The sequence below is a fragment of the Falco rusticolus genome, chromosome 1, assembly GCF_015220075.1.
Source record: "Falco rusticolus isolate bFalRus1 chromosome 1, bFalRus1.pri, whole genome shotgun sequence".
Lineage (NCBI taxonomy): Eukaryota > Metazoa > Chordata > Aves > Falconiformes > Falconidae > Falco > Falco rusticolus.
The window spans coordinates 109,653,680-109,671,223 of NC_051187.1; the positions used below are offsets into that span (position 1 = coordinate 109,653,680).

The window sequence follows — 17,544 nt, forward strand, 5'->3', positions numbered from 1 at the left end:
CGGCGGGCCGGGGCGCATGCGCCGCGGGGCGGGGCGGGCTGGGCGGGGCGGGGCGCGCGCCGGGGTGCCGAGCTCCGGCCGTGAGGGGAGCCGAGGTGGGGCCGCGCTGCCGTGGCGCCGGCCGGGCTCGTGCCCCTGCCGCCTCGCCCCGTGACGAAAACCCAGCACCTCGCCCCCCGCCGTGAAGCACCCCGTTAGGGGGAGGAAGGACTCGGGTCGCCTCTGAGCTGATACTTCTCCCTGCGCTTCTCCCGGCCGCGCGGTGCCGCCCCTGAGGGCAGGAGCTCGGGCGCCCGGCGGCACCTGTAGTTCCGGACCACCTCTGAAGAAACGGGAAAAACGAGGCGCCGAGGGGAGGGCTGTGCTGGTGTGAAGCGATGTGTTGAGAGGAAGGAGGCGAGCAGGCGTGCTCCGAGCGGGGACGTGCGCTCCGGCGCTGCGTAGCAGTGGGCCAGCAGCAGTTTGTTGTGGCTCAGGCACTGCATGGCGGCTGCACGAAGCAGCTGCTGCTGCTCCAGGGCCGTGGTCTGATGTGTTGCTGGCTTGAGTTGCTTTGGCCACGCTTTGCCTTCGTCTTCTCCGACAGAGACCCGCAGAGGTCAGCAAGAGCTGGTGGCAGTGCAGGGTGGCTAATCCTGTGGCAGCTCCTCTCGTTTATCAAACGGCCTGTGAGAATAGTTGCTCTTCTTGCTGTAGTTGGTCTGTTACTTTAGCTATTCTTTTTCCATTAGGGAGTGGTTTCTGTGAAAAAATATTTTCCAGGCCAATTTAAAAAAAAAACAACAAAACAAACAAAACCACTGCCAAAATTTGCACATAACTGAAGGTGCTGCTGGAGCACATATCTATTCCAGGACAGTTTCACAGCGAAAATGAATCTCTTGGCTTGGTATTCACTCATAACTGTATTTCCCTTCTCTGTTTCAATGCCATGTACCAAAACTTACCTGCTTTACTCTTGGCACTTTAAAGAGCTGCCCTTCAATGGGAAGGCAGCATAATTCCTGAGTAATACCATCACCCTGTCCCCCAAAATCAGACCTAGTGCAATCTCCTAGGTAATACAGATCATAGTGATCCCACTACAGGTTTTGGAGGAGCTATTCTTCATGAGTTCAGAGAGAGCAGGGAAAAGGCTGTACCAGCTCTTTCCTCCCCACCTGTCCACCAGCTCTGGCCTGTGCAGCATGTAATTACCTGTCTTGCACAGTGCTGCCATACACCCCCTTCAGTGTAGGAATACATTTCCCTATTACACGCTTTCCCCCCAGGTTTGTTTCTGTCTCTGTAGTCTCTTGGCCTGTGGAGCAGTAAGGATAAGTCTTGATCCCATTTTGCTTAAAGCTTGAGTTGAGAATGTTAAGAGAGTTGGCTAGGAACGTTTTACAGACTGTTGGAATTGAAGAAAGACCTTATTAAAGAAATACATGTCCTGGGAAGTATGGAGTCTGCTTAAATAATTGCTTTGGACAAAGGCAAGCACCACTATAGCCAACTGAAAGTGCCCTCCACCTCCAGCCCCACAGCTAAATAGCTCAATAGTTTTTCCGGTTACATACTGCAGAGTTGAAAGCTGGACTCTCATGCTGCATGTCAGGTTCACCTCTATAGATGTGCATAATAATTCTAGGATTTCCTTTTTTTCCTGAATACAGCACAATTCTGCTGAAAAGCAGGAAAAGTGTTTCATAAATCCATGCTTATCTGAGAATGAGTGGCTGGAAGTTTACAGTTCTACACTGAATACACACATACTATGCTTAGGAGGAGATGCACATTTATTTTGGAGTTTTTAAAGGGAAGAATGTCTAGCTAAACACTGCTATTTGACCTGGTCTGTTTGACATAGAACCAGAACACTATCCATGGGAAAATGGGGATAATCATTATTATGTAAAATACAACTATTTAATGTGTTTGCATTGTTATTCCCTATCACCCTGCCATGTATTTAATTGAGTTCAGAGGTGGTGACAATTCATTAGCAAACAGCTGAAATGATTACATGATGTGCTGAACTGCCCAGAGTGCATTAGTTTTGATCAGCCAAAAACATTTTAGGTTTTGCATAAACACCCCTCAGAAAATTCCGATTCAGCAGTCCCTTAGTGGCTATTTTTCTGAATACAAAAAACCAAGCCATCCTCCCTAAATCCATCCATGTGTTTGAAAGCTACTAACCTGTATGTGCATGGCAGAGACACTGCTGGCCATGAGAAATTTCCAGAAGGTTGTGATCAGACAGACTGACCCATACAGACTGAGTTCTTGGTCAGAGGGTCAAGAAGAGTGCTTTCCAGCAGGCCTCAGGAGCCACAGGCACACAGCTGATGGTCTGATGGCAACAAGTTCGTCAGAGCTTTGTGTTTTGCAGTTTTCTCTTTGCATTCTGTTGTATTGCACACTGTTGTTCTTTATTGGCCTCATAGTTTCTACGTCGTATGTCCACATTGTCCAGCCTGGCAGCTGCTTTACTTCCCCAGATTGATTCTCTTCAAGGTTTAACTTCCTACAACTTCTGGACTTAAGAAGTTGTAGGAAATCTTTCCTCCCAGCTTCCTGAGATGAGTGTCCCGGATTGGAGCAAGGTCATCACTCTGTTCTGTTAAAAGGTGGGAGGAATCTGTGGGCAGACAGCTATTCTAAATAAGAAACTAATGCCTTTGTGCTCTTATTTCTGGTTTTGAGTTAGTGATACTGCTTGTAATGTATTGTGGTGCTCATCCAACACCCCTGGAAACCACCAAAAAGTCCCTTTGATTTCAGTAATGGTTTGATCAGGCCTTTAACCCACAAAGATGCCATTGTTTAGTTTTGCTGCCATTGGGGGTTTTGGCACAGTGTTCCCCTCCTTCCCTCAGATACATATATCTACTAAGTCCTTGCAAGTAGTGATTTACATGTATGGAGTGTAATTTCTGATGACAGCAAGAGGTTACCTTTTCCTGAGTGTGGAGAGACACTGAGGCTAGATTTCTTTGTGACTATTCTGGTAAATACTTTTCCTCTGTTCTCTTAGTAAATATAAAATAACTTATGTGATTGGGTTCTTTTAAAGACTTGAGTTTAAAACTACACTGGCTCATTGGATTAGCAATTGTAGAATCAGAAAACGTCTTCTAGAAAATGCAGTTAATATAAAATTGCACTGTTCAGGAATTACATTTTAGGAAATTGAAATCTGATTAGTCTCCTAATGTATTTAATTAAGTTTGTGCAGCCATCTCCTTAGCTCTGCAACAGTAATTTAAGAACACAAAAGACATATTAGTAGTGAAAGGGGCCTCAGACTCCCAAGCTTTGAACTGTGTCTGAAGTTAGGCAATGTAGAGACTATGGAATTAGAAGTTTCGTAGCAGGATTAATGATCATTTTAAGTAATCTACAACAAAAGAATAAAGCCTGGATGGTTGCTAAGCTACTTGGTTGGTTGGCTTTAAGGGATTTGTAAGACTTCAATAGTTTATCTCCTTGCTGTAAATGCTGACTTACTATACTGAGAAACGCAACAGGTTCTTAAAACTGTCATTTATTGTCCTGTATTTTTCTGCTGTTTTTAAACATATTGTATCCAGGATTAATGCTAACAAACTAAGAAATGGTTTCCAACTGTGTCCAGTCAGGCAAGGGATAGACACTTTTATCAAGCAGGGATGCTTTGAGAACAGGAGTACCCTCTGAAAAAAATAATTTTAAAGTATTTTGATTCCCTGATAGTAAGAATTCTCAAGGAACACAGAGAGAAAGAAACAGATATATGACTAAAGAGCCAACTATGAAAGTTTAAATAGCTGATTTTTTTGTTTTCTTCAGTGTTACTCTTCAGGGGGGAAATGCAGTTCACTTGATCCAAAAGAGAAATCATGACCTGACAGCTCAGAGACAGGACAGAAGCATGGATGAAAAGGGTCTTTGGGTGTTGAGTGATGGTGGCTTTGTGTGCTAAGCTCAGCTGAATCAGTATGTGCCACATACGCTTACAGGGTGAGATCCTGCAGGACCACAAACACCTACCTTGAGAAGGCTTCGGATAGAGGCTGAATGCCAGGTAATTGTATCTTGCCAAGGTGTCACGCAGGGAGCGTAGGTTTGCACTGTGTCCCTTGGCATCATCCAGAGATCCTCGAGTTAGCTGCTGAATGAAGAACAATCACTTTCCCAAACACATTACTACAGAGCTGCACTAACACAGCCGGGCTCCAAGGTAGCAGCTAAGCTTGGAGCTATCTATATATATGCAAAACATCTCTTTCTCAGTGCCTTTGAGCTAGCGCTGAGGGAGCTCAGCATTGCACAACACAGGCATTGTCTAAAACTGCCTTCAGAATTTTGAGGATCATGCTTTAGGATTTGGTTGTCTATCACCCATATTATGTTTAAGAACTTGAGAGGATCCTGATCTGTGCTTAATGTAGCTGTGTACAGAGCATCCTAAGTTTCATGACTTCTGAGGCTGCAGATATAAAGTGTTGTGTGACAGGGTAAGATTAAATCAATCCATGGCTTGAAAAATAACTATCTGAAAAATCTGTGCTGCTGCTTTGTTATCTGTAGGCTTGGGGTATACATGGCCTTAGATCATCCTGCTAAAGGAGAATACACCCATTTGGCACATGCTGCCATTCCTTCCTTTTTATCTGTTCTTTGCTCCTGAGCAGCCAGAGCTGCAGCCACTCCTGTCCCTGAGTTGGTTACTGATTAACCATATGGATTAGGAACAAAATAATTCTTGTGGGTCAGGAATTCTTTCTCTAGGAAATGAACATATAAGCAGTCAGTATAAAGCACGTTCATGAAATGCTGCTTTTTTAAATGATTCTTAGCCACTCATTCCTGATGTTATATCCATTACAATTAACAGATATAAAAGGAGTATCCTTTACAAAGTATCTCCACAGTCCTGTGCAGAGATACTCAGTTGAATCTCAGGAGCAATGTAACTGCGTTAGCTGTAACTGTGCTTCTGTTAGCGTCAGGTTGGTTTTGCTCTTACATTCTTTGTCCTTGTGAGGAATAAAGTTTAGTTCATGCTCAGTAGAATATTCTTACTGCACCTGTACTCTTTTAAACTTGCTAAAATGAGAAACAGTTATTAAAAGGGTTATTTTAAACTGGCACAGCGGGATCCTGATGTGTCCTGTGGCTGATGTTAGCTGTGTGGCCCAGGCAGAACTTCCTTGGCCGAAAAGGTATCTGTTATATATCAAACAACTGGCCTGTATATATGAAATGCACAGCCTTTGTGAAGCAGGATCTGCATCATCCTATCCCAGAGTAAAGGTTTTCTTTTGCATAAAGAAAAACCATGGAAACCACATATTTTGTCATGGTGACTTAATTTAAAATATATATATATATTTGCATTTATTTTTTCTCTGATAAAGTAATCTTAGCTCAATTTCTCTTCCTCAATTTTTTTTTTTTTGGCTGAAATTATTCATTACATTCACAGGAACTGACATGTAGCTCTGAGTTACCTAAAAGGGTACTTCCAAGGAAATAGCCAGTTAACCTAAAATGTTTTATCTTTTTTTGTACCATATTACTTTGCTTGTGGTAAATCTTGGTGTAGCCTCTTCCCAGAAAAACTCATTAAAATCCCCTTGGAATTGTGCTTGTGTTTAAAAGGGCTCTTGATAGCATTTCATGTCAAGGAGAGAAAGGAGGACAGAAGTGGAAATGTGCCATATGAACAAAGTGTTTAGCTGGGAAGGTAACACTGATAATTAGGTGGTATAGCCAGAACCAGAAGACAGGATTCAAGCCTTTCTGGTATGAAAAAGAGTGAGGGGAAAAAAAATATTTATCTGGAGCTCAGTTCTCAGAGCCTGTTAACTGGTGTTAACTACATGTGTATGCTTTAAGGTCTTTGAGAATTGAGCTCCAGATAAATATTTTTTCTCCCCTCGCTCTTTTTCATACCAGAAAGGCTTGAATCCTGTCTTTTGCCAGTATAATTTTAGTATAACTATACAGAAATCACTAGATGAGGGTAAATGCAGACCACCACCTCCACATAATATTAAGAACAGTTATTAAATGATCTTCAGTTCTTCATCTCTCTTAGAGTACACGTGTCAGTGCTATAAGGCTTGAACAAATTCTTAGGTACTATATTCCAGGTTAACTCTTCAAAGAAACAAGCAGCATTTAATCATCAAAGCTATGTGGTCATCAAAAGTTTAGTACGAGTTCCTGCTCAGTGTTTGGGTTTTTTTTCCATTAGAGATTACTTTGTGATTAGCAAACTGGTAGGTACTAGTGAACATGAGTGCATGGAATACCTTTATATAAAAACACAGTTGCTATGGTCACTGGATTATTTTTAAGCAATAAGCATATCTTCCTGTTGGAGCATCTGTTTAACTGGAATGTTTCTTGAAAAACTTTTTGTGATGTTTTGGAAAATTATCAGCTAACAGTTGTGAACATTGAAAGGCTGAGAACACAGAGGGGAAATAGTTTGCATGGGAGCGTGTTTACTCCTAGTAACACCTGGCTTGTTCATGTAAGCTTATTCATACTCTAACAGAGGTTTTGCAGTAAAACTGCGATCCTCTTAGTGGCAAGCTCAAACCAAACATTCTGTAAGTACAGAAAGCAAGAGACCTGTTTGGAAAAGGGCAAAATGCATGGCCAGATACTAGGTGCAGAATGAAAGAATCTCAGAGGTTTAGAATACCAAAAAATTGATTCAGAATGGAATTTTGGAGACAGTTTTGCAACACAGTAAACAGCCAGTGATCTCAGATACTGTATTTCAGTGGAAAAGTAGGGGGAAAAAAAACCCCCACAACAGAACAAAAACCCCTTTCACTGAACTGCTGGGTTCAAGAAGTTCTGTGCATTTGGAAATCCATGTTCTGAAATGCTGCCTAAAATTGCATACCGTCATTGTCTGCAAGCATTAAAATACTGTGAGTGTTGCCCCAGTCATGAGGCTGAGGCCTCGGTGCTAGCAGACAGTAGCAATAAGATGTACAGCTGTGATTTTCACTTTTAAGTGCCCTAGGTTTGTAACAAGAAACACAATTTGGGATGATACTCAACATTCTGAGTAGGATTCAAAGACTTAGCAAAAATGCAGCCAGAGCCAGTCTCCAAGGAAGAAATACTCTTACACTTTGCTAAAGAGACACATCAGGCTGCAGTGCTGTGGGGAGCTTTAATCCATGCCATTACGAATTCAGTAAGACTCCATGTGACTGAGATGAGTTGAAGCCACTTATATACTCTTGAAACTTTTACCAATCATGATGAAGACAGAAATTATGAATGTTAAATATTTTCATTAAATATTGTTTTAAATGTTCTTTCCTCTAATAACGAGCCTTTCAAATTTCAGACCAGTCAGGTCCACATATATAGTGGACAAAGGGAAAGTATCACAGCTGCTCCTTTGTTTTATTCAGTGTTGGTTTGGACGGTGTCCTCAGAAGGCTTCCTCTCCTCTTACAAAGAGGAAGGTCTCACTCACGCTGCCTGCCCAGCAGCTCTGTGCGTGGGGATGCACTGCCCCCAGACTGTGCCAAAGCATGTGTTTCCAGACACAGTTATGGGCCAAAACTATGCCAGGAAGCATGCTAACACTTCAACAGTATGGGTGACTGCAAAACAGTGCACAAGTGTGGTGTCTGGCCATATAGCTCACAAAAACAGCTATAGGGTTTGTGTTACCGGGAATTCTTTTTCATGCCTCCTGTGCTGGGAAAGAGAGCCTCTGTCAGCTAGCAGGGCAGACAGAGCAGTGGCATCTGCATGCTGGGTGGAGCAGATCAGGGAATACACAGTGTGCCTGGTACATAAAATCCCTGGGGGGGTCACACTCCTGTACTTTCTGAGAGTGAAACAGCTGGATGAGCTGGGGAAGGAGCTCCACAGACCTCTAGCTCATGTCCCAGTGCTCTAGCTTCACTGTTATCTTGCGTGGAGGAGTCTGGGTTGACTGCAGTGAAGAGATTCAGAGCCAGGCACTTCCTAATTTTCTCTTGGAACTTAATTCTGTTCTTAATTAATACATCGGTGTTTGGGCCAGACCCTAATTACACAGCTCAGCGGTGCTGTTATTTTCCTGGCACAGGGCTCCAGTCAGTGCCATGGCCAAGATGCATGAGGCGGGGAAGCACCGACTCCAAGAGATGCCTCGGAGGGAGGCAGAGCATGAGGCTGAAATCACTAACCTGGCTCATGATGTGTCCTAAGCCAGGGTGTGAAGTATTGTTTTTCAAATTTGGTACAAATGTAGGTGCCTGTATGAAGCTTGCTTGCATTGGCTCCTGCTAGGCACCCATAGTGACCAGACTTTGGGATGAGCTTCAGTTCTCTGTTGTGGCCAGAAAGAGAACTGAGGAGCCTGGGAGGCTTGGTGATTCAATTCTGTCACTGGTGTTCAGGAGGAGAAGGCTTAAATCCTTCCTTTTGTGTCTGTTTCTTTATGCCAAGCAGACAACTTGCAGCCTCAGTCAATGTGGAGAGGAGGCTCTGAGTTGTGACGGGCCTGTCCTCTTATCAGGAGCTGAATATGAAGCTCAAACAGAAGCAGCGCAAAAAAAAAGAACGTAATTCGACACAAGATTTTAAATCACTATTCTTGGATTCGGTGGATGCCTCTGAGGCAGGCAAAACAGATTTACAAAATAAGTTACTGAACATGCATCCAGATTAGCCTCCTTTATACTTCAGGACTCAGAGCACGCTTCTCAAATGTCTTGGGGTTTGGAGGGTCTTGGATTTAAATAAAAAAAACATTTCTAATACTCTTTAATAGCTTTAAATTATTTTTTTTAATGCCTTGAATTTTGCAAACCCCTTCTTTCTTTTCCTATCTTGGCTACAGGAATCTTTGCACTGAGAAGCAGAAGATCCCAAGCTGGGAACTTGTGCATTGAAACACCTTGAATGTTCTGTTTCATGAGCACAAAGGAACCATTTTTGTGCCGTCTGGACTGCCAGCAGCATGAACTCCTACCTGTTGCCACCTAAGAAGGCTTTCCCTTTTCTGAAGAACCTCAGTTTACAGAACAACATGAAATGCTCAGGTGAGTGGGACGGATTCTGCTGGAAGCCACCGGTTTCCAGCAGCATGTTGAGGCCTCCCTCACATGGCTGTGAGCCAGCAAGGGCCTGGCACAGTCAGGAGTTGCACAAGTAGGTGGAAAGATAATCTGTGCTCTGAAGGGGTCTTTGACCCGTGTGTCATCAGGTGCTGTTCTCTTGTACCACAGGCCAAAGACCTTTGGGGGCCTAACCTGCTGGTCGGGGTGGGCCCTGTCAGAGCAGGCTGCCAGCTTGTGATGAGGAGCTGTGAGGTGGCTCAGGTGGAACCTTCCCCCATGCACCGTCTGCCACCTGCCACCCGCACGGGCTGCGCTGCCGGCGTGCCATGCCTGGCCCTGCACCTCACTGATCCCGATGTGCTTTGCCGGTGTGACCGGGGACCTGCCTCGTCCCTGCGGCCTGACCTGCCTGTCGGCAGATTCTGCCTGACCCCTTCACCATTGCGGCACCTGCTCCACTGTCCTTCCTTGGACCTGGTTGCCACTTTCATTGTTGAGAGACACCTTTGGGTTAAAGAACTGTATTTATTTGGAATAAGGAATGCTGATGGTGTAAATGCATAATTGATAATCAGTGTAATTGGGTATTGCACTACAAACGAGGCTGTATTATTTCAGGTACTTGCTACAAAGCACATGAAACTCTTGAACGTTCATTAGAGCACATTTTTTAAAATTTAAAAAGGTCAATTGAGGTGAAACAGGCCACCCACCTCCTCTATAAATTGCTTCCTCCAAGATGCTTTTGCTCAGGGATGAGGCCATATGAACATAGTTGCAGGCAATCCCTTTGTGCTCAAGTAGACAGTGGTGCTGTCTCAAAGATGAGCTTTGAGAGAATCCCCACCTGCCTCAGCACTTGGAGATCGAGGCGATGCAACACACACAGCCAAAGCAGCCCTTTAGACTTCTAGAGCTGCATCTCTGCTTTGTTAACGCTTCATGTTACGCAGGTATGTCCCTACTGCAGGTGTGGGATAAACCCTTAGCTGTGCTTGGAAATGGCCTGGAAGCATCTGTCTTAGTTCTGCTCTGAATCAAACCAGCTGAGCTACGCTCAGCACATGTTTGGGTTTCACTCATGCCACTGGGAAATGAGAATCAAGTTTTGCTTTTCACTGGGTGCTTCTCTGCCCAACAACTGCATCAAACTTGATATCAGTCATCTTTTTCAGAAGATCCAGGGCACGTTCTGGAAACAACCTGAAAGAGATAATAATGTGAAATTAAATCTGGCTTAAGGAACTTAAATTACAGGGAAAAGTGGCACTGCAGGTGAGGGAATAGCTGGTCTGGGAGCAGAATGCATGCACACACAAAGACTGAGACAAAGCCTTAACCTGGCCATTATTTCCAGAGAATGTGTAGCCTCATCAGTCTCTTTCTAGTTTAATTCCAGTCCCACTCATTTCCATATATGACACTTCCAGGACAGGTACGTACTGGACATGATTTAGAATGCAATATTACTGCAGGATCTAGGTAGGTTTAATATTGAATATTGATATGTGCATTTGCTTTCTATTTTGATTTCAAAACCTCATCTGGTTAATTGGGGGAATTCCTCGGGAAAATGGAAACCCCCCAAACATCTTCACACCACCTGATAAAAAAAAATTTTGGGGTTAGACCTAAGTTTGCTGGCTTTCATAAACAAATTGCCAATTTTTTCATGAGATACTGTGAAAGTTAATAGAAAACTTAATTTAGTTGTTCTGATGTGAATTACAGGTTTGGAACCTGAGCTCTGGTAAAAATGTCTCCTCAGCAGAGCAGTCTCCCTGGATATTAAATACGTGTGAGAGCACAAATCTTGCTTTACGTGGCAGAGAGAAGCAATAGAGCCCACTTAAAGCAATTTTCCCAGCCTCTGTGACCTCAGTCTTTGGCGTTGACATGAAGAAACAAACACTAATGAGCAGCAGGTCCTCAGCTCTGTCTGGAACTTCTCTGAGGCTGCTGTTTCAGAGAAAGCGTTGTTTGCAGGCCAAAGGGAAGTGTTCTCTTGTTCCCCCCCTCCCTCCCTGTCAGTCCGTAGAGTGCTCGAGTTCTCCACTGAGAACAGTTAGCTGCAAAAAGTAGATCATAATGATCTATGAGAAAATTCAACAAAATCTTTCTGTGAATGGTGTATGCTGATGGTCATTAGAAAGAAGCCGTGAACTATGTGAGTACCCTGTGATGTGTTCTAAGATAAAACAATCTTTAATCAGATGATGCAAGTTTGAGGGTTGTACACTCAGCAAGTTATATTTGATACAGGTGGGGGTGGTTTTTCTTAGTTTTTTCTTTTCTACTTGCCTTTCAAAAAGTAAACCAAGACGTTGATTTGATGGGACAAAAACCATTTTCTGGTTGGTCAGTATTCCTTCCATCAGGGCCTCTACAACTTCGTCAACCTCCAGAATCTTTCCAAGCCTAGACAAGAACACATATGTGTAAGAGCTACAGCGGTACAACAGGGGCAGTACTAGCTAATGTAGAGTGCTTCAATTACGCACAAACTCAGGTAATTCAAATGCAACCGTTATGCATGTGAAATGGCAGCGCACATTTTCCTTAGCCGGTGCTATACAAACGTTTATCTCCAGCTTCCTACAGTCAGCTGGAAAGCAAGGTCTACAGCTGGGGCTAGTATGTAGTGCCTTGATGCAGAGAAGGAAGGACAGGGAGGCAGAGTTCTGGTAGTTACCTTGTACTGGGGTTTTTGACAAAGCCCGTGTTTATAAAAACGGGACAAAGACATGTAGTTTTGATTCCATCCTTTCCCAGGGTAGACAGCTCCTCTGTCAGAGCTTTATGAAATCCAACTGCAGCAAACTTGCTTGAACTGCGGGAAGGGAAAAGCACAATTGAGAAGGCAGAAATACTATTTCTAGCTTTCTACAACTGCAAATAGGAGGCAAGAAAATGTAATCCAGCGGACAGACAGGGCAGGGGATAGTTCTAACTTTCCCTGTGCCAGAGGGTAGTGCTGCATTAGATATTGCTGCTTGGGGAAGTAGTTCTGGAATGCAGAGTGGGCATCTTTCAGAAGAAGTTGCCTCAGTGGTGAACAGACAAGACAAATGTCAGGAATTCTTAGAAAATGATAGCTAATGTGCATCAATCTATGGACTTGCCCGTTTTCCCATGTGAGAAGATTCTCAGAAGGAGCGCACCCAGAGGCTGTACACTTCAGAAGGATGGGCAGAGCAGAAATAGAGAACAACCCTCTACTGCTTCTTGTACCACACAGGAGCATCTTGTGACAGTCGCGTGTGAGTTTTGAAATAGAACAGAGTATTACGTGTGCAAAAAACCTGAGGAACATACTGCCACAGAAATTGGTGCGGGCCAGGAGTATAAGCCAACTCCAAAAGAAAGCAGGGCCAGAGAATCGGGGTATGGACTGCTATTGATTTGGACAGTGTAATCCCAGTAAAATCCCTGGCTCAGGAGCTCTCCCATTGCAAAGGGTGAGTGACTCTGTAAGAATGCGTGTTCCCAGGAGAAGATTGCTCTGCCTGGAGCTGCTCTTTAGAGGGCTAGGTGGCACGCAGAATTGCTGTGCAGTCTAACAGTGTTTCTGTTCACGCATCCGGATTCAAGTGCTTCTCATAGAAACAGGCCGCGTATTGACCTCTATTGACCTCTCAGTTCCATCAGTGAGGTTGCTCACAACACAGCATAATTACGTCTTCTACCTTCTGGCAGGTAATTTTAGAGTCAGAAATTAACCTTATGTCATGATGGCAGAAGCATTTCTATACACTACCGTCACAGCCACAACAGCAGAAAGATCAAAATCTACGTACTAGGGTTTTACTTCACAACACTACAAGAACTCACAGGAGCACTGCTTTCCAAGAAGGAGAAGGGAAGAGGATACCTTTTTTGCTAAGCAAAAGTCTGCATCGGTGAGGGAGGGAAAAAAGGAGAAGCTTTCATTAGTTGGTGTGTCTCATGACTGTTCCTACACCATTGCTCCTGATTCAGTCAGACCTAATGAGCAAATCGGGCAGAACCTCCAGGCATCCTTAAGTGCTGGCTGGTGTGCTTCCTTCCTCCTCAGCAGGGTCTTTGGACGTACCATACCCAGTGGCAAGATGGTTTGGGGTGCGCTGTGCTTACTGATGGGGAAGACGCAATTAAAAATAACATGAAGAGAGCTGATTTTAAAATCACTTACCAATAAGCCACCATGAAAGAAGTCACAAAATGGCCTGCTGCCGAAGCCACCGTGACAACGTGACCATGGTTGTTGTTCATCATGGCTGGCAGAAAAGCTCTCGTGGTCTTGAAAGTCATTTAAACCAAGAGGCAAAAATGCAGGGGGCGGGGGGGAAAGGTGGAAAAGAACAATGTTTTGTTAGGCATATTCAGCACCGACCCTGACTATGATTAATAAAGCAACTAATGCTAATGCTATGTGCTGCACAGCACCTCTGATTCTGACAGCCACAGACACCCCTGTTCTCCGTTCAGCTGGCACAACTGGGAACCTGTTTTCCAAGCAGGAATGTTTCAGGAACTCTGCTATAAACAGGAGCTGATTTGCACATCTTTCCTAGGCTGCTTTCCAGGTTTCAGGTGTCAGCAGCAATGCTGCCAGTGTCTCACCCCAGCACACAGAATACAACACTTGCCAACCTGTAGCTTCTCTTTTCTTGCCACAAACAAGGAGTCCTTAAGGGCTGAAACCGTCCCACTCTGTAACCCCTGTGGGCATGTGCCCTGCCTCAGGGGTCAGCTGTGGGCATGCTGAGGACCCAAGGCTCAGCTCTGGTAGGCCCCGGCTGTGTCACCTCAACTCAGACTGCTGGGAGAAAGCTGTGAGAAAGTCTGCAGAGAGATGAGAGAGGAGAGGCAGGACTGATGGCAGACGGGCTTGGAAGTAGCTCAGGGAGCCGGGAGGGAAGGTGGTGACACAGCAAGGTACAAACTGTGCAGGGAGGAGCACTCGGGGAGATCAGCCTGGCTGGTGGCTGCAGTCAGGGAGGGTCCAGGCCTGGCTGTGCCCTGCAGCTTACTGGCCATTTGGGCCATGTGCTGGCTGCCCTTTGTGCAGGTCAGCTGATAAAAACATTGCTTTGTGTTTTTCAGCTGTGTACCGTCCCCCTGCAGGATCTCGGCGCTCAGCTGCAGGTGCCCAAACTACCTGCTGCAAAGAGGAACCCTAATACACCTCTGACAGAGACCAACCCATGCTGCAGATGAGGCTGTCGCCGGGTGGCTCACACAGAGAAAAGAGAGAATGAAAACACTCGGCCGGGCTCAGAGCAGCAGGAGGTTAGTCAAGTTTCCCAACAGTCAGTCTAGCTGGGTGCCCCTGTGCTATACGCTTCCGAAAGATGCTTTTGTAATTCACTGGTAGCTGAAAAGAGTCTAAATATGCCTCCTGAACAACGCTCCCAAAAACCTATAGATAGGAAGCTGGTAGTGGCCCTTACCCACATGTGAGCAAGAATGTTGACTTCAAACATTCTTTCAATCTGGTGGTCCTGAGTCGAGAGCAGGTCGGCAGCTGTGATCACACCAGCGTTATTCACGAGGATGGAGACGTCCCCGATGTCCTTTTTCACCTTTTGGACAGGAAAGAACCCAGAAATGTGCGGGTCATTCACTGTCAAAAACATGCAAGGCTGAGGAAGACAAATGACAACTAATTTAACTCTTAGTGTCATTTCTTTTAGGGAGAGAGAGAGTAAGAATGCGCCACGTTTCCAGACGTGGTAGGTACTGTGCAGTGGTACCATGACACCTGGTTTAGAGCTGATGCTTGTCCCTTAATTACTGTTAGTATTTGTAGCCTTCCAGGCATTGCCCACAGGCACAGTATGCTCTGTGTAGTCACAGCTGGGACTATGGACAGGCAGACTGTTCTGAGCCAGCTGGACCATATCCTCGACAGTGAAGTGTTTCATAGGTCCCCAGTGTTGCCTGCGTGCTGTTCAAGAAACTAGAAGGCAGAAGTTTCTTCAGGGGCCAGAAGTCTAAGGAGCAAACTCTGCAATGAGGTGCAATACGCCAGAGCCTCACAAGAGGATGAGACGGCTTGCAATCTCGAAGTGCTACTTCACTCTTCGTACAGAAAGCCGCAAGAAATGGGAAGATAACAGGGGCTGGCACGGTTTGCATACAAGACCTCTTTTCTTGTTTTCCTGACTTTTCTGAAAATCAAGCAGCTCTGGGTAAGCCTTTGGACGTGCCCCTGCTCCCCTACCTTCTCTGCAGCGCTGTAGATTTCCTCCCTTTTGCTGCAGTCCACCACAAAGGCTTGAACAGTGGCTCCCAGCCTTTCACATTCTGCTGCCGTGTCCTCAACGCCATGCTGTACGAGGCAGAAAAGAAAGACACGTGTGTGCAACTGTACCCTGCCCGCGTGTTGCTGCTCGGGCACCACAGCAGGCCAGTTAGAGGCTATGGATTTGTCTGGATTGCCTAGCGGCTGCCAAGCCCCTAGATAGTTCCTGGCTACCCAGGGAAAGTGCTGTAGCCAGGGTCCGTGGGAGGACCAGTTTTCCAACCTTGAATTTGGACCCGTGTAGAGTGACTGTCGGAAAGGGAATGTGGCAACGAGAGTGAGTTTGCCTTGGTGAAGCACTCGTAGCTCGGCTGCAGAAAGGGCGCGCTTGGTGACTTCACAGCCAGCAGGCGGACATTGTGACTATAAACCGGGCTCATAAACCACAGGCCCAGCTGACATACACACCCCACACCCCCCTGAGGTATGAAAAGTGGGCCTGTGTGTTGCTGTATTCACAGACTGAGTGTGAGACGAGAGGTGTGCTCCAAAGTGCACAGCTGAGAGGCATTTCTTACCAGAACAGCTTTTGACATACATGTTACAGAAGCTCACCTAAGTCATTATATCAACCCACTAAGTGTGGGCAGAAGTGACTCTGCTGTAGCCTTGTCCCCAGGTGCCAGAAAACCATGCCGATGGGGACCTGTGCAATGAAAAGCCCCAGTTTACCAATGGCCTGGAACAGCTGAGCACTCGATAGAAGCTGTGCAGATCCCTGTGGTGGGTGACTGGGCAGTTCCACTCAGCCCCAGCTGCTGCGTAAGACTGATGGCCGCCAGGAATGTGGCCTTTGTCAAGGCATCTGGCTCGAGGATGCATATTCCTAAAACGTTTGGGATCCACTACCTCCTTTGGCATTGTATTTCAGTGCTTGCTTACACCCACCTTGCAATGTATTTCCCAGCACCAAAGCCAGGTCTTGCTCACTTTGAAGTTTATTTCTTCCGCCCCCTCCCCCAGCATTCCGGTTAACGTGGACAAGACTGCTGGGCAGTGGTCCTTTACACACTGGGAGATTAATACCATGCCTCGTCTCTCCCCTCCATAGTCTGGTCTTAGTTGTAATGGGTAGCATGAAAGGATACTGAAAACAATTGATAATATCATCCCTATTTATACGGCCCCTTGTCTTTTTTTTGGTTGTCTGTATGGTTGTGGGATTTTTTGGGGTTCAGTTTTTTTGCAGCTTCAGGATGACACGATGAACCCCTCCGGAGTTTGTGGGCCACCGTGCCAGGCACCTTTGCTGCGCCCTGCTCCCAGCCACGCACCCCTCCGCGCAGCCACTGCCACCTGCTGCGCGACATTCTCTGCGTGTTTGCACCTGACCGCGCCACGTGCCCGGCCCTTGTGGCGTTCCAGCCAGTTCAGCCGAAACGCGGAGTCTGGGCCGGTGTAAACGTTTGCGGCGGAGCCGTCACCGTCCCCAGCGTGCGTGCGCCCGCCCGCAGCGGGCTCGGCCCCGGCTCAGCGCAGCGGCGCCGGCAGCACCGCCCGGCAGGTGCGCGGCGCGGCCGTGCCCGGAGGGGCGAGCGGGGGTGCCCGCCTCCCTGCGGGTCCTGTGGGCTCCGGCTCCGAGCGGCCGGGCACCGCGTCCCCCCGCGGCTGCCCGGGGTGGCGGCGGGCCCCGGCGCCCCGCACCCCCCGGCGCAAGCGGGGCCAAACCCCGGAGCGGGAGCCGGTGGCGGCGGGTGCGGATGCGGGTCCCGGGGTGCGCTGCTGGCAGCCCCGCGGCCCCCGGGGATCGCGGGGCCGGGCCAGGAGCGGCGCCGTTACCTTGTTGATGTCCCACAGCACCAGCCGGCTGTGGCGCCGGGCGAACTCGAGCGCCGTCGCTCTCCCCACGCCGTGGCCGGCGCCCGTGACGAGCACGAGCTCCCCGCGGACGGACTTTCTCCTGGCGGGGACGAAGAGCTTCACGAAAGCCTCCAGGTAGGAGTAGACGAGCGTAGCCAGGAACAGGAGAAGGCCCAGAAACGGATTCATTGTGCCTCCGAGCGCCCTTTGCCCGCCGCACCGAACTTCAACCTCTTTTGACGTCGCTGCGAGTTGTTGATTCACCACCAGCCCACCCGCCATCCGAACCCGCGCCGCCCCCCCCGTCAGTCAGAGGCCCCGCCCCCGGCGGGCACCGGCCCCTCCCCGCGGCCCCTTCCGCCCCGCCCCGGCCGGGCACCGGCTCCCGTGAGAGGCGGCCGC

General features: G+C 47.1%; 1 protein-coding gene across 1 annotated transcript; it reads right to left on the reverse strand.

The window, feature by feature from the left end:
• Nucleotides 1-9,561: 9,561 nt before the first annotated feature.
• LOC119151698 (estradiol 17-beta-dehydrogenase 11-like) lies at nt 9,562-17,439 on the reverse strand. Its single transcript, XM_037395900.1, has 7 exons — nt 17,122-17,439; nt 15,262-15,369; nt 14,489-14,620; nt 13,228-13,334; nt 11,749-11,886; nt 11,358-11,474; nt 9,562-10,259 (listed from the first exon to the last, which is right to left on the reverse strand). The coding sequence occupies exons 1-7, from the start codon at nt 17,422-17,424 to the stop codon at nt 10,172-10,174; spliced, it is 993 nt and encodes a 330-aa protein (XP_037251797.1). The 5' UTR covers nt 17,425-17,439; the 3' UTR covers nt 9,562-10,171.
• Between the last annotated feature and the right edge of the window lie 105 nt (nt 17,440-17,544).

Excerpts from the sequence above, each read along its gene's own strand:
- LOC119151698 (XM_037395900.1), bottom strand. The coding sequence starts at position 17,424 with ATGGCGGGTGGGCTGGTGGTGAATCAACAACTCGCAGCGACGTCAAAA. Across the intron at positions 15,370-17,121 it reads TGCTGTGGGACATCAACAAG|CATGGCGTTGAGGACACGGC; the intron begins GTAACGGCGCCG and ends TGCCTCGTACAG. Across the intron at positions 11,887-13,227 it reads TCTTTCATGGTGGCTTATTG|TTCAAGCAAGTTTGCTGCAG; the intron begins GTAAGTGATTTT and ends CCCTTCCCGCAG.